Source organism: Lissotriton helveticus, chromosome 12, assembly GCF_964261635.1.
Source record: "Lissotriton helveticus chromosome 12, aLisHel1.1, whole genome shotgun sequence".
Lineage (NCBI taxonomy): Eukaryota > Metazoa > Chordata > Amphibia > Caudata > Salamandridae > Lissotriton > Lissotriton helveticus.
The window spans coordinates 631628759-631645898 of NC_136073.1; the positions used below are offsets into that span (position 1 = coordinate 631628759).

The following is a 17140-nucleotide window of genomic DNA, read 5'->3' on the forward strand; positions in this document are numbered from 1 at the left end:
GGTCGGATAGGTTGCCCTGATGCTGGGCCCACTGAAACTTCAGGTCCCACTGCAGAGCCCGCATCCGCCACCTGGCGTGATGCACCAGTAGGATGCAGGAGGCCATCAGCCCCTGAAGCCGCAGCGTCAACCTGACCGAAACCCGGGATAATGGCTGAAAGATGGGAATCAGAGCCTGAATATCCCGGACCCGCTGTTCGGGCGGATAAACCCGAAACCGCGCCGAGTCCAGAACCGCTCCGATGAAGAGGAGCTTCTGAGAGGGGCACAGGTGTGACTTCGGCACATTGATGGAGAACCCCAGCTGGTGCAGGAGGTCCGCCGTCGTCTGGAGGTGGCTGACGACTGTCTGGGGCGAGCCCGCCTTCAACAGCCAGTCGTCGAGGTAGGGGAAGACTGAAACCCCTAACCTGCGCAGATGAGCTGCGACCACCGCCATCACCTTTGTGAACACCCCTGGGGCGCTGGTAAGGCCGAAGGGGAGCACGGTAAATTGAAAGTGCTCGTGGCCCACCATGAACCGCAGGTAGCGCCGGTGGGCAGGCAGGACGGGGATATGAAAGTAAGCGTCCTGCAAGTCCAACGCTACCATCCAGTCTCCTGGGTCCAGGGCAGCCAGAACCTGAGCCAGTGTCAGCATCTTGAACTTCTCCTTCCGGAGGAAGCCGTTGACGTTCCTTAAGTCCAAGATAGGGCGTAGGCCCCCTTTGCCCTTCTTGGGTACCAGAAAGTAGTAGGAGTAGCAACCACACCCTACTTCTGGCCCAGGAACGCGCTAGATGGCCCCCTTGGCCAAGAGGGCCGTAACTTCCTCCTGCAGAAGTCGCAAATGATCCCCCGATACACGGTGGTTCTGCGGTGGCATGGCTGGAGGAGTCGCCTCAAAGGGGAGGGAGTAGCCCCTTCGGACGATTTGCAGCACCCACCTGTCCGATGTGACAGTGCGCCAGTGGAGGTGGTGATGGCGAACCCTGCCCCCCACTGGCGTCACATGGGCCTGAAAGCACGGACTAGGAGGGTTTTGAGGCGGATGCTGCGGGGGAAGGTGTGGACTGACCTCGCCGCTGCCCCCGACCGCCCAGACGGCGGTTCCCACGGCCGCCACCGCGTTGGGTATTGCCCTGCGGTGTGTGGCTGGCGGCACGTGTGGGCGCACCCCTTCCGTGGCCACGAAAGGAGTGAAAGGCAGCCGATTGCTGGCGCTGGCCCGAGAGGCCCAAGGACTTGGCCGTAGCCCTGGAGTCCTTAAAGCGCTCAAGCGCATGGTCTGCCTTGTCGCCAAAGAGGCGACGGCCATCGAACGGCATGTCCATGAGCGTGCTCTGGACATCTGCCGAGAAGTTGGCGGACCTCAGCCAGGCGTGGCGTCTGACCGCCACCGTCGTTGCCATCGCTCTACCTAGCGAGTCGGTGGTATCCAGCCCACACCTGATGGAATACTTGGCTGCATCCCGGCCCTCCACAAGGGCTTGGCCGAGTTTGGCCCGTACCTCCAACGGACACTCTGGCAGCACTTCCGCGACCTTATCCCACACAGAGTGGGTGTAACGTCCCAAGAGGCAGGCGGTGTTGGAAGACTGCAGGCCTAGGCTGAGGGATGAGAAGATCTTCTTCCCATACTGGTCATACCTCTTGGATTCCCTGTACGGCGGGGCCGACGGGAATGCGGTCTGGGAATTGGAGGCCTGGATGACCAGGCTCTCAGGGGTAGGGTGGGAGGACAGGAAACCTGGGTCGCCCGGGGCTGGGCGGTGGCGTCTGGACTCGTTCCTATCTACGGGCGAACCCGTAGCGGGCTTGGACCAAGTGCCCAGAAGAACATCGGTTAAGGCCTCATTAAAGGGCAGCAGAGGCTCGGCTGAGCTTGACTGCGGTTTAAGGACCTCAGTGAGGAGGTTAGTCCTCACGGCCGCGACGGGGAGCTCAAGGCCCAAGGCCTTGGCAGCCCTCATCAGCACCACACTATATGTTGCCCCCTCCTCCGAAGCCACGGTAGGAGGGGAGACAAAACCAGTGTCTGGAGAGGTGTCCAGGCCACTGGCCTCCCCAAGGTCTCCTGTCCAGTCCTCATGAGACTGACACTGCCTGGTCAGAGGGTCCTCAGACCCCTCCCAGTCCTCTTCATCACCCATCTCCTGAAACTCAGGGTTCTCAGCTAATGGGGCCTGTTCATAGAAGTGAAACTCCCCAAACGACGTCTGGAGCGGCGCCCATCAGGGCCGTCCCAGCGCCGGAACAGGAACGAAGGTGGAACCGGGGACGGCGCCGGAGGCGACACCTGAGGGTCCGACGCCGGGGAGGTCGTAAGGTCCACCGGCGACGAACCAGATCCCGAAGGAGGTCCAGCGGCGTCCTGCAGCGCCGGGCCCGAAGGCGCCGGCAGCGCTGGAACAACTGAACCCCTCGGCGCCGGGCCCGAAGGCGCCGGCGTCGTCGGGATAACGGGAACCTGTGGCGCCGTGCCCGAAGGCATCGGCGACGCCGGGGCCGAAGCACCCGACGGCGTCGGGGCAGATCCCCCCGACCCGCTAGGGGTCCCAGACGGGTCCGCTGGGCCCGAAGGCGCCGCGGAGCCCGTCTGAGGAGAGAGTTTCCTCATGGCCATGAGGAAGCGCTAGATCTCCTCCGGCGTCGCGTTGAGCCCATGGACCGTAGGGTATGGGGCTGGACGCGGCGCCCACGACTCAAGCGGAGCCGCGTGGGCGGTGTCACCCGAACCCCCGGCCGCATCGAGCGAGCGTCGGGGGGAGTCCGAGGAGCGATGACGCCGCTTGGACTTCTTGTGCCGCTTACCTGACGACGACTTCGACCCGGAGGAGTGCGGCCTACCCTCGGAACTGTGGTGGCTCCGAGCCCGCGACCTGTCCCTCGACCTCCCATGGGATCGGGACCTCTCGCGGCGCGGGACCGACTGCCGGAGTTCGAGCCGCCTGCGGGACCGCTCCCGTCTGGCCTTCGAAGAGAGGGCCCGGCAGTCGGAGCAGGCCTTGTCGTCGTGGTCGACGCCGAGACAAGATAAACACACGCGGTGAGGATCCGTGACCGACATCAGGCGGTCGCAATCATCGCAGTGCTTAAATCCGGGCATCCCTACGGCACCGTCGGAGTCGATAGACTTCAAGAACAATCAAAAGTGATCAAAAAGTTAGTCAAAAAATGACTAGGGTTACTGCTTTTTCCAGATCTGCGCTTGCTGGCGCGGAAAAAAGAAGAACTGACGTCAGCACGCGGAGGCGGCGTCTAAGTACTCCGACGACGTCATCACGGCGCCCACGACGCCGACGACGGACGCGGAGCCGCAGACGCCTACCGACGCGCAAGGGTACTGCTACGCAAAAATTTGCGGAACCAGTCTGAGGGTTGGGGATATTCTAAGGTAAGGAATCTAATCCTAACGTGTCTCTTTCAGATATAGTCCTCTAGGCCATGATACCACTGTCAGTCACACACCAAATTCCCATTTTGGGTTGCCCTGTATCTCTTATTTAAGAGGTAATATTTTAAACCTCTAAAGAGCAATGGGTTGGGGTTGCTACACTGAACAACTGCCAGTGGTTAGACTTATTGCAAGTAGCCTCCCATCACCTTTTGTGTGCTTGATATAAAGTTGTAAATGGGTAAGAGTATGCTTAGGCGTGGGCCCCTTTGCTCACTGTGCCACTGGAACCAGCTGCACCCAACTGAAGAGCCCTAATCAGGGTGAAACCAGTCTTAGAGGTTGCCTGGGTTCCAGGGTCAAGACTGATTTGGATATAGCTGGGTACAAACTGAGGTGGTATTGCGGACTAAAAACCAATGGGTTGGAGTGCTACCCCGAGCGATGGCCGGTGGTTAGATTTAATGCAAGCAGCCTCCCATCACCTTTTGTGTATTTGATATGTTTTAACACTCCCCTGACTGATCATCCATGATCCTGTCCACAGATGACAGTCAATGATGGCATAGCATAATGTGTATTTGTAAAGCGCATGTTCACCTTTGGGTCTCTTATCACTCAAATAACAGATATTTGTTGTAACTCAACACACTGTAACTCAACTTATCAACCTTGAAAGGCTTAGCGAACGACAGCGACAAAGGCTTACGGTTGAGGTTGTGCAAGAGGCCTGGACTGTTAGAGAAAGCAGAAAATTGTCAAAATGACGAAAGTGAGATATATTTTTTAAATGCAAGTAGTTTGCTCAATCATTTAGAAAATGTGCACCATGGTATTGAAGGATAATGCACCAACCAAAGCACAGATCAATCACTAGAGTGGATAGCATGCTGATGCCTTTTCTGATGGTGTAATGGAGAACTTCTAGTTGGGTGAAGGTACACCCGTCATCATGGTTGGCAGCAGATACCCAAGGGGTGGGCAGTGGATTACTGTATTTTCAAAGCAGTTTTTAAGTGGATATACCACAGATCTGAATCTCTCAGCATGCCATAAATGCATTAAACCAGTATCATCAACCCCTCTCTGTTCTCAGTCCCTCTTGATCTGACTCTTCAGTATGGAGGTTGAGAGTGTAGGCCTCCAGCTTCTAAGACTTCCCACATTACCTGGCTGTAGCAGTGAGGTCTCCAAGAGAACACTTAACACCCATAAGGCTTTTTCAGATTACTATGCATACTTTCAGGGTATATGCCCGCAACAATGTAAAGGGGTAAGTCATCTGCAGTTCCTCCTTGATTTTTATTTAACTTGGGTTTAGTGGATTCAACCCTTTGGTTCCAGTCAATGGAGTTCCAATAAGGCTTTCAGGGATCTGGGATGGGGACCACATTTGACATTTTTTCAGCATTACAGGCTGCAGCAAGAGACAATAAATGCAGACGGCGTTGTGGTAAGTGGTCTATCAATTTTACTTTCTGTCTCAGCATATTTAAAGGACTTCTCAGCATACTAATAGATTGATTCTTGTGCTGGTAGAGTTTTCGTTTTTGAGAATTCAGCAGATCATATGGGGTGGTTAGGTGTGCCTCGATCCACTAACAGCTGAAACAATAGAGATTGACGAGGAAATGTTCAAATTATTTATCATTAATCCTGATTGCTCCAAGTCTTATTTTCTAATGAAGGAGACTGATGAGGAGTTTAGATTACTCATAGATAATCTTCATTAACTCTTAATCTAAAACATCCCTCTCTGATGTAATCTCTATTACACCTGACTGGACTTGGCTGAGGCAGAACCCAGTATTTCTACCAGGAAGGTGGCCATTTCGTTATGGAAAGGTCCATGGAGTGAAATTTTTTCAAAGATAAAGAAAAGTATATTAGCACAACTGTTGATCCTGGCTACAGATGCTTCCAACAACAACGTTCCTAAGTCCAGTAATGACTTAAACGGGGAGGATACGACTGGGAAATGAAACAGTGGATCAACTAGGTAGGTGGGTAATCTGAGCATCTGAAAAGCTAAACATAGCACAGACAATATTAAAACACGTCTTCTAAAGCTTTGAAAAACATTTAAGCTGTGCTGTCAGTCCATGTTAAAGTACCCTGTGTAGAAAAAAGGCAATATGGCAGGGAGCTAATAATTAGAGAGGTCAAAGTTGAACAAACCTTGTGAGTAGGTACAGTATGGTTGTCCTGCCTCTCGGTCAACAGGTGATGTTTAATATAGTCACTGATAAAATAATGAGTCCAGCTAGGATAAGTTAACCACTTGGGTCATACCTTTATGTCTGATCAAGTAGCGCCCCAAGACGATGAGCAGGCACAAAAGGAGGAAGACGATGACAGCAACAACTCCACCAATCACTGCATGGTCAATGCTAGAAGTTGAGGGAATTGGACTGGGATCTATGTGGGGAGGGTGAGAAGGAAAGAAAAGTTTGAAAGAGAGAGCGGGAGAGAAGTAGAAGAGAAGCCCAGTTTGAAAGTGAGAGAAGGTCAGTATAAGAGATCGAGAAAAAGAATATAGCGAGAAAGAAAGGGATTGAAAGAGAATGAAAGAGGTTAAGGGAGATGAAGGGATCAAAAAGAGGAGAAATAATTAATGCTTACTGATACACAGTTACCTGAAAACATACAATCATTTGACCTGGTCCGGACCCCTCTGATGATCTGTACCAGAGTTGGGAATAGTAGACAGGAGATCCTGCGTGCTGAATTTACCAGAAATATATTACTATACTCATTTTAGATGGTAATTCAAATACCCCACAGACCGCCTCTGGCCATGCTGAAAGCTTTGCCACTGTCATTCAAACAACGTAGATCAATGTCCATTACAGGCACTCATAACGACACATGATCAGTTAGGACTTTGTAAACACATCAGCACTCCATGAACACGTCTGTATACTGTGCAACATTGGAAAAGCTTTAAATGTTGGAATGCATTACAGCGAAGGAACCATACAGAGCAAAGACACTTGAACGAATGGAATAGTAAATACTTGGAATTTCTACACATTGAGTGCTCATTCAGGTATCAACAAAAGAAATACAGGCCTGATTTAGAATTTGACCAATGGTACTGCGTCTATCAGGATGATGGAGGACCACTGCGCTACCTGTCAATTCTAATCACTGAAAGGAACTGCCGTAACAATGATTCCTGTTCTATGTACACAATGTTTGGCAGTCAGGTGCTGTCGCTTTTGATGGCCGTCCACCGACTCTATTACATTTTTTGTTTCTCATAAACTAACTCCCAGAGCTGATCGTTGTTTCTAAAAAACAAAAAAACGAATGGCACTTTGCCAAATAAGGAATTTTACTGAAGGAGATGGAAATAAGCGAAGCAGCGGATCTTACATGTAATACTCGCTGAGCCTGTGCCATGCCTCGAGAATGGACGAGGTGTGAGTGAACTTTGATATGGAAGACAGAATTCTGGCCTTTGAAAGGAAGACTGCTTTGACTGTGCAAGTAAAGATTAAGGGGTGGAGGAACCCCCACTCCACTTGTATGGACAGCATTACCAAAATCTAAGCACGAGAGAACTAGCACATTGTCAGCAATTATCAAATGGGTAGGAGTAAGAAAGTGTTTGATCTTTTAAAGGGGGCACAGATGAAAATGATGGGCCAGATACACTAAGTGGTTGCATTGCCCATGCGTCATGCAAGGTGACGTAAGCCCTTAACTGGGATTTACTAAGCTACGCAGTCTACCTTGCATGACTCTGAATGGTTTAGTAAATCCTAAGTAATGCAAGCCAGTGCATTTTGCTGCTTTGCGGCAGGGAGGTGTTCCATGGGTGGTGTATGGGCATCCCCAAATTTGCAGAGAGTTGTAAACCTGTGAATTCATCAAAATGGTATGCCTCTCAGATCCAGACGTAACTAGGTGAACTATGTTTATTTCTCCTCCTTCCTTTTTTTATGTGTAATGCATTCTGCATCACATACAGAAAAAGGAAAATGTCTTAAGAATTTTTTTGTGCAGGAAGGTGTCCCGAAACAATTATGCTCGTAACGAAGGCACCCTTGCATAATGTTGGAAGTGCAGGTGTGAACAAAGGCTCCTATTGAAATCAATGGCACTGACCCCAGCAGAGCACCATCTAATAACACATTAATGGGAGAAATCCTCTAACACCTAGGAATTGACTGTACATTACCTTTAGGTCTATGGACAACATACATCAACGTAACTGTGTTGGGAGGGTTGAATATGATGCCAATGAATGTCACGATATGTGCAGGCCCCAGAACAGTAATATCAGTAAATGCAGTGTGAGCGTATGCCACCGCTTGTACCCACACAATGCCCGTCAATGCAATGTCAATGTATACTGTAACTTGTGCCTGTCCAGCAGTGCCATCAGCAACAATGACACCAATGTATTCAGTGATCCATGCTCATATGATAATATTGTTTTCTTTTTTTTAAATTTATTTATGGTATTTCAAACACATAATACATCATGACAATGAAAAAAATGCAGATGCGGTCTAAATAGCACTGGATGGAGATCCTGGATTGGAATATAATTTGCCATCAGGTTCATCAACACAAGTTCATGAATTACTTATACAAAAAAGACACAGGGTTAAACAAGCACTTCCTTAGTAAAATTCTCACTTATTGTTCTTGTATACTGCATCTGCAGTTACAAGGTCAACATATCATCTCGCGCAGACAACCCCACAAGTAACCTAACTCTGGGAATCAAATTTTCCAGAGGGGAGCGACATAGGTATGTTCAACTGACTTCACCTATCATTTCTGCAGCAGTATCTCTCGTTGTTACGTTATCACCCAGTCCAGCCAAGAATGTCTGGTAAGGGTGCCATATTTCCTTAGGGTGGCTCTGTGGCGGGAGGAGTTTTCAGTAGGTATCTGATTGTGTATTGCAGTAAGCCATATCAGCATGCCATTCCTTTAGCACTGGTAATGGACCTCAGGCTCAGAGCATTGCGACTCTTCCTTGCGCTAATAGCAAACCAATGGTCACTAGGCGCCTCACATTTCAGTGTATCTCCTTGTCATACCCTAACAATGCCACAAGCGAGGTCAATTCTAATGTTATCCCAGTGATGGACTTAAATTCTTTAAATACGACCAGCCAGATGTGGCAATTCCTTAGGGCCATGGATCCTATAGCGTGCGTGTGCAGAGTGGGCTGTCCTATAATACATTTCTAGGTCTGGGGCATTTAGTCCCCTTAAAGACTATGGTAAAATAATTGTCTCGCAACTTACCCATGGCTGTTTGCCGGCCCAAGCTAGGCGATTTAGAAGCATTTGGAGTTGTTGAAACAGCATTCCGGGCAAAAGTATTGGTATATTTTTAAATAGAAACACAAACCGGGTTAAAATTACCATTTTCATTATGGCTATACGTCTGGCAAAAGACAACTGCAATCCGATTCATCTTTTTAAGTCCTCTGGTAATTTTTTTTGTAGCTTTGCTGTAATTCTCAAGTACAACGTCTGTGTGCACTTGTATCCCTATATAGCGGACAGAGTCCCCTGACCATCGGACCAGGAACACCAATGGCACCGGCCTCATGGCCTTGCTATGCGGAAAAATTGTGGACTTACTCCAGTTGATCTGCAACTCGGAATAATCTCCGAACTGGGCCACTTAATTCAGCAGCACTTTGAGAGTACGCTCCGGTTTTCATGTATACAGTTAGGGTATCATCGACATAATGAGTTTGTAGCCCGGGAATCTCAGACCTCTGTGAGCATGATATTCGCATAGTGCACATGCCAACGGCTCTGCGACCAAGGCATATAGCAAGGGGGACAAGGGCCAACCTATCTTGTGCCTCTCTCAATTACAATGGAGTTGAGATCATATAATTAATTCTCAGTCTCACTGTCAGTAGTATATAAAGTACCATCACCAGTTGAACAAATACTTCCCCGACTCTTGTATGCTGCAATACTTTTATCATGAAGCGCCATTCCAGAGTCAAATGCTTTCTCAGCATCGAGAAAAATTGCAGCTTCACGTACCTCGGGGTCAGTCTCTGAATTGCGCCAAATAACTTTAGGAGATTTGATGATAGACTACGCCCCGGGATAAAACCAGCTTGCACTGCGCCTATTAGTCCAGTGAGCAATGGTGTCAGACATTTAGACACTCTTTTGGCATATATTTTAATATCCACCATCAGCAGGGACAGTAGTGGATAGGAGGAACATTCTTCTGCAGGTTTACCTGGTTTAAGAATCCTGACGAGTAGGGCCTCTTGCATAGTAGGGGGAATGCAGCAATCTGTGCCCATTTCCTTAAATAGGGAAATCAGGTGTGGGATGAAAAGTTTGTGATATGCTTTGTAAAAAGCTACAGTAAGCCCGTCCGTACAAGGCACATTCTCTGAAGGCATATTTTTTAGTGCAGCATAGATTTCTCCGGGACTAAGAGGGGCCATAAGGAGCTCCCCAAGCTCGTTTGTAAGCTGCTACATAGTGATAGGTGCAAGGTAATACGACGCAGTCCAATCCTCAGAGATGGTTCGCAATCAGAGTAATATGTGACAAATAGGTCTAATACTTGCTGAGCTATTCAGGCTTCTGCCCATTCTCGTCCTGTACGTCAGTGATAGCATTCTCATCTTGGCAGAGCGTAATAAAGTTGCAAGCATGGCACAGGTCTTTCACCCTCTCCATATGCCCTGGCAACAGCTTATTTACCTAAATGGTTAACTTCATGTAGTGCAGTTTCATGACAGTCATCTAACTTACAAAAGAACAACTAGAGAGTAAGGAAAAATAGAAAGGCTACTTGTCCTTTTCCCTGGGTAATATGCAAACAAACAACGTGAACAAGTCCTTAGTAGATTTTAGGTCGTAGTTCCTGACCTGTACCTTCGACGGGAAGCGCAAACAACAAATGATTGTTTTAGGAAGCCCAGCTGGATTACCGAGTGCAATAAAGCTGTGCTTCAACGCCTGAATTACAGCGGAGCGGGTTGTTGTGTGAGAAGTGAAAAGTGCTATGTGAAGTGAAATTACGTGATAAAAATATCTCTAGAAGATGCCCTTGTAAAAGTTTTAATAGAAAGGTCCTGGGACATAGGTAAAAACATCGTCGAGATATGCATGAGGTTTAAAATGTACCTCTATATCCCTGAGAAAGTGTAGGTCTACTAGTTTCAGCCTTCAGGTGTGCTCAAGAGGCTTTCTTCAGGACCAAGTTTAAGTGTGTGGCCACTCACATGGTACCACAGTCTGCTTAAGATCAGCGCTCTAGTTCACGGGGGAAGTGTGGGCTTCGCTCTCCTGATCACGTGAGGACGTGACCACTCCCTCCGTCCTCCTACTAGTAACAGTAAGACCCTCCACACACCGCACAACGGCGGGATCCGGTCCACAACGTAGGTTACAATGATATCTAGCCCCAGACACAAACGTGAGTACATTCGCCCGTTAACAATAAGCAGGAGCCACGATGCGAGTAAGTTCATTATCACAACTGTTGTCTCTGCTTTTCACTCCTTTGTAGGTTCCGAATTGGGTGTAGCATTGTATAAATGGATCATGTGGCGTATTTCGAACAGAGTCAAAGTGAGGTTGCTTTCATGTCGTCAGTCAGTACGTCCCGTTCGTCTTTCTGTGTTTAATGTGCTCTCTTGAACAAAATTATGCGCAACCACTAGATACTTCATTTAATCCTCACCAAATGTGCCATAACGCGAAACATTTGAACCTTACAAATATTTCACCATTGAGTAGCACGCATAATCTAATAACAGACTTGATGTGCCTTTATCTCTGATTTGCATTTAAATATGCACCACCCGGGCACATTGCAGCCACGCTTGGTTATTTTTCAGATAGCCATCATGCATGCATTCACTATGTCACATGAATGATGCCATCTTTGCTGTCTTCCTAGCAATGTGCCCACTACTCTTCACATGGAGGTGCGCTATTAAGTAAGACACGCATGATATGTTTGAATATAAATGGAAATGTCGCAGTGTTCTTTTCTTTTACAGGTACTCCCCGTACAGGATTTTTAAGTAACAACATCCCACCACACTCACAGTGCACTTTAGGGCGTGTGCTGATATTTACACCACAGTGGCTTTATATACCCTTTTGTGCCACAGACTTAGACTTGGTCCTGAAGAAAGCCTCTTGAGCACACCTGAAGGCTGAAACTAGTAGACCTTCACTTTATCAGGGATATAGAGGTACATTTCAAAGCTCATGCATATCCCAACAATGTTTTTACCTATGTCCTAGGACCTTTCCAATAAAACTTTTACATGGGCATCTCCTAGAGACATTTTTATCACGTAATTTCACTTCACATAGCACTTTTCACTTCTCACACAACAACCCGCTCCGCTGTAATTCAGGCATTGAAGCACAGCTGGATTGCCCTCGGTAATCCAGCTGGGCCCAGATGATGAAGCATGCCACCTACTAGGTAGGTGGGTGAGGGGTTTCCTAAAACAACCATTTGTTATTTGCGCTCCCCTTCGAAGGTACAGGTCAGGAACTACGAACTAAAACTTACGAAGGACTTGTCCACGTAGTCATCTAACTTAGCCTTAATCTTGCCCGTATCCTTGTGTTGTTTATCAAGAGCTGCAATTTCATTTTCAATGCTAGCTAGGTGGTTACTTACTGATCTAAGAACACTTGCATGTTTGGATGGAGTGATACAGCGTATATAAATTTTAAACGTTTCCCACCCTGTTGAGACCTTGTCCACTGAGCCTATATTGACTGCAAGGAACTTTGTAATAGTTTGTGCTAGCTCGTCACGGAATACCGAGTCTAGAAGGTAGTACGTGGGAAAAGCCAAGAGAATGCAGTGGGGCGTGGGGTACACAATTCCAGATTCAGAACGACCGGGGAATGGTCCAAATATGTACGTGGTAGTGGCCTACACCACCATACCCATGAGTCCAGTTTTCGTGATACCAACCAATAATCAATTTGAGTATGCGTGTTGTGCACACAGGAATAATAGTGTGTGAGCCCCCCTTCCATAGGTGATCTGTGGCGCCAAATATCCACAAGGCCCTCCTGCTGCATTAGACCTACTAGCACTCGGGAAGCAGCTGAAGGTCGCCCAGCAGCACCGCTAGATCTATCGAACTCTGGGTTTAATATGCAATTAAACCCTTGCCCCCATAACTGAGGTAAGTCTCCAAGGGTAAGTAGGCGATCATTAAGGGTATGATAGAAGTGAGGATCATCAAAGTTCGGGCCATAAACCTCAACTAACAGGATCTCTAGATCACCTTTGTGACACTAAGCCTCCACGTACCTGCCAGCTGGATCTACACAGATCTCTTGAATTTTGATAGCTCATGCCCCTACGCACCTAGATCACGGCCTCTGTCATGCGTAGGGAAGCCTGCCGCAATGCATTGGCCCTGCACTCTGTGCTGCGTCAAACCCCGTTCCCCGGGCTCAAGTGCATATCTTGTAATACTGCCACATCTACCTGGTGTCTCTGCAGGTAAGCAACAACCTTATGGACACTATCGCCTCCCTTTGCAGGTCACCCACGATTCAAAGCCAGTTTCAACTAATTTACAATGTTTAGTCAGCCATCCCCGTTTAGCTGTGGCAAAATTGAACTTTGTAAAGACATGAACATAATAACCTCCACACCTGTGTGCACCCCCAAACACAGCAAAGCAGTCTCTCACCCAGTCCCTCACCATCTCCCTAAACAATTTCCAGAAACATAACTGTGTGGTACACACCTGAGTGCAGATGCTGCCTGACCCATTGAGCTAACCAGCATACCCTTTCTGAGAGCCATCTGTTCAACATAGTATGCATATATATAAGAGCTTGGTTTAGCAACCTTAAAATATGTGCTTCATCCCCAATGTATAACATAAGCATGTTGAGTGGTCAAGTAAGACCAAGTCTACAATAACCTTATACAGGGCAGTTCCCCCCGGATCCCTCTAATCATGCAGAGTGGAGCCTTCTGCAATTAGAATCAGTACCCAAACAGAGAAGAGGGAAGGAGGGGACCCCCCCAGAATCTGTCAGAGGGTTTCCCCGGCATGGAGATGCCCCTCCCCACCCTTATATATTGCCCAGGGGGCACAGCCAAATAACCTGCATTAGGAGGCAAAATTCTAGTCTTCTATGTCTTGGGTATTTAAGGCTTCCACACTTTCCAATTTAGGGGAATGCCAGCGTGTCCCTCCGTCCTCCCTACTCCTGAGGAACTGCATTATTTATTTCGGCTCACTGAATATGGTTGCTTTACCATCTATCATTACACGTAGACTAGCAGGATATAGCATATTATAATCAATTTGGAGTTCCTGTAGTCTTTTTTTAGCCTGAGTGAATAGTGTCCCTTGAAGATGTTGCGTTAAATCTGGGTACAGTGATATCTGGGAGACCTCGTACCCGAGTACCACCAATTCACATGCTTTCAGTGCAACATACCTGTCTTTATAATTCAAGAGCCATGATATAATCTGGCGTTGTTGGGCGGCAGGAATCTGCCACAGGGTACGAGACCTGTGGGATCACTCCACTATAAAATTGTCAGAGGTCTCTCGCCCAGCATTTCAGTAAGGAGCTGTTCCACAAAATGTTCCATGTTGGTGATGTCTCCACAATACTTACTATGATCAAGTTATTTCACCTCAAGTGATCCTCTAAATTCTCAGTCTTGGACTGCAAAGCAGACACCAGCTTGTCAACTTTATTTTGAGTGGCGGACATCAATGTTTGCTCACCTTCAGACTCGAAAACGCGCTGTACCACTGTGTCCAGCTGCTCTGTATTCCCATTGTCGCTATTGTTTTCAAATATGGAAGCTATAGAGGTATTGTTGATGCCACAATTACACAGCAGGGAATCTCAGACCACCCGTAAAGTGAGGCCTGCTCAAGTGTACAGCTCCAGGTGCAACGTGCATCTCAAAAGGCAACCCAAAACTTGCAGTGTGCAGTTGGTGACTGCCTCCCAGGGCTAAGTTTGTGTCAATGTTTTAGGCCTTGTAGCTTTTACCGGAGTGTCCTCAAACTTAGCTGCAGGTATTGCGTCAATCACAGGAGAGGGGCAGCAAGGTCTTAAGCCAGCGCCGCAGTAAAGGACTCCACCAGCAGCGCGATCCGCCATGTGCACAAGGAGCCGGGGATAGGAGCTGAGCAGTGTCTGTACGGGAAGGGGAGCAAAATTTCATATCACAGCACTGTATTCATCTAGTGCAGTCGCCAACACAATCTCACTCCTGATGTTTGCACCGGTAGCCGTGTGGCTCAGCAGCACATACTCAGAGGTTAGTTGGGCTCCAACAGTGGCCACTGCAGTCAGGACCACAGTCGTCAGCACCCTTCAATGCAGGCCGCAGCATATGTGGGAGTAGGTACCACAGGCCCCACTGGACGCAACAGCTCGCTAGTCACTTGGTTCTTCTCCTTTCTACTGAGACTGATCTCGGTCTCTCCCCTCACTACCTTCCACCAGGCCAGCAGCTCCAGCACTTCGCCACAGCATCTTCACCAATCTCCAGCACTTTGACTCCAGCCAGGGGCCCTTGGCAATGCATCAGGTGCGCTGCTGCTCCTGGAGGCACAGTGGTGCCGGCGATGAGGCCCATGCAGCAGCCTGCCCCCGGGCGAACCCTGGCCCAATGCCCTCCGTCTCAGGCCTCTATAGTGCTGTAGGCTTCAGGTCTGATCTTTGGAGCAGAGTGTCACCAAGCCTCAGTTTAGCCGCACCATGAGGTCCGATGGGCTCAAGGAGACTCAGGCATTCATTCAAGCTAGGAGTCTTGTATGATAAACACCAGGATCATGAAAGCTAGTTAATCAACTGTTGGAGCCTGCTTACAATGTGGCCATCTTGGAGCTAGGCAAGCTCTGTCACCATCATACGATAATATCTTGACACACACACACACACACACACATTGGGCCACGCTAGCTCTCCCAGAGGGCAAGAGCAGTCTGTGTCATTATTAAATGACCGCTTGTGTTGATCCACAAATGTAATATTTTTTTGGAATGTAGCAAAGTGTTTTATTGTACCTCATGAACTGTATGACTGCCCACACTTGGTTCATCAAGAGATTTTGAGTAGATACATTCTGAACAGGCCCTCCCAGCCACATAACTGAACCAACTTGTCCCTGTTCTGCCACATGATTGTTGCTATAATCTAGTGAATAGTGTTGTATTCTGAGATTTACATTGCCATGTAAGTCAGCCTAGGTCTTCCTAGCTGCTCAGCCAGAGTGAGAGATGGTGACGGAATGTTGGTGTGCCTGTGATGAATGGAATGCCTGGGTGCCTGTGTGTGTGAGTGGGTGACAGTTGGAGATGGGCTGAGCAGCTAGGCAGGCTGCTCCTGGTGGGGCTGACAGGAACTGGCATAGGAGAACTAGAACTGGATATAGAGTTGTACCAGATTGATCTCTGTTTATCCTACTTGAGGTGGATCAATAAAGAAGACTTCATGAAACCTACAACCAGACTACAGGTGTCTTCTTATGCAAACCACAACATTATTTTTGGCGACGAGGAGGACAACAAATAGTCCCGCCCATGTGCGTGACCCCGGAGCAATAAAAAATAATCTCTTAAGCTGTCTTCTTTGGAGTCCTGCATTGACACTTAAGAGAAAATCAAGACAAATAATGCAGCCTAACACTTCTACGGCTACAAAGGCCACCACTTCATCTAAACAGTGAAAAGAACAGCCAACAATGTCAGATTTTACACATTTTTACCAGGTTTCCTTCATAGAGAAAACTCCCCTTCACCAAAATCCTTGAAATGATAGAGAGGAAGGGTTGGACAGACAAGCCCCCATAGGCTGCCATTATGTGTCTGGAAAAGGGATACCGTGCCTTTAAGGAACTCTCCAGAGACCCTCGGTATCCCAGGATGCACAGCCAAAGTCCTTTTACTTTCAGTCCTATTTTCCGTCTCCTGCTAGCAGGACCCTGGAGCATTGAGCTCTCCCTTTTGGGGTATTTCTTCAATTGTTGACACTTTTCAAGTGTTTTGAGTGTTTCACTCAATGTCTGGGGTCTTCCTATTCCTTTTACTGTGTTTTTTAGCCAGTTTTGCCCACTCTTTGTCGAAGATGCCTGCCTTATTCGACAAGTGCCCTGAGTGTGCCAGGAAGAAGGCTAAATCTGACCCCCACAGAGTATGCATTCTCTGTCTCCCTTCCTTCCATGTCCCTGAAGCCTGTGAGATTTGTCAATCTTTCTCCAGGAGGACCTTGCGTGACAGGGAGAAGATTCGACTCCAAGGCCGGGAGCAGAGGAGACATCAGTAACCAGGTGGGTCTGGGCATGGAGGGACTCAGTCATCGTCGTCTGCCGCACGTTCCGTCACCGCCTACGAGGCCTCCACTGCCTAGGACTCCGCTTCTGCCTCCGCAGCTCCCGCCTCCTGTAAGGCCAGCGGATCGTCCGAGGCCTAGGAGGTCTAGATCACGGTCCAGAGGGAGACATAGATCACGGAGTGACCGTCGGTCTTCGACACGGTCCCGCCATCGTCAACGGAGGGATAGGTCACGGTCCCGTCATACAGACTCTTCAAGTGGCCGGAGATATTCTCCCACCTTGTCTGATTCCCCCCATATGAGGGTGTCACCGGTGGATGACATCGTAACATTTCAGGAGGTGCTATTGAGAGGGGCAGCGAAGTTGGGGATCACTTTGACGGTACCAACACCTTCTACGTCGGTGATATTTGAAACCTTACGCAAGTAGCATTTGTCGCGCCCCTTG

General features: G+C 48.5%; 1 protein-coding gene across 6 annotated transcripts in view; it reads right to left on the reverse strand.

Moving 5' to 3' along the window:
• Positions 1-17140, reverse strand: part of CADM3 (cell adhesion molecule 3) — an 811765-nt gene that overhangs the window by 61894 nt on the left and 732731 nt on the right. For 3 of the 6 annotated variants that reach the window (XM_078670695.1, XM_078670694.1, XM_078670697.1), the window contains one exon: positions 5669-5794. The exons of the other annotated variants lie outside the window; for them this stretch is intronic. In XM_078670695.1, the coding sequence (XP_078526821.1) occupies positions 5669-5794 (126 nt within the window). The remainder of the gene's footprint in view (positions 1-5668; positions 5795-17140) is intronic. 6 annotated transcript variants of the gene reach the window in all.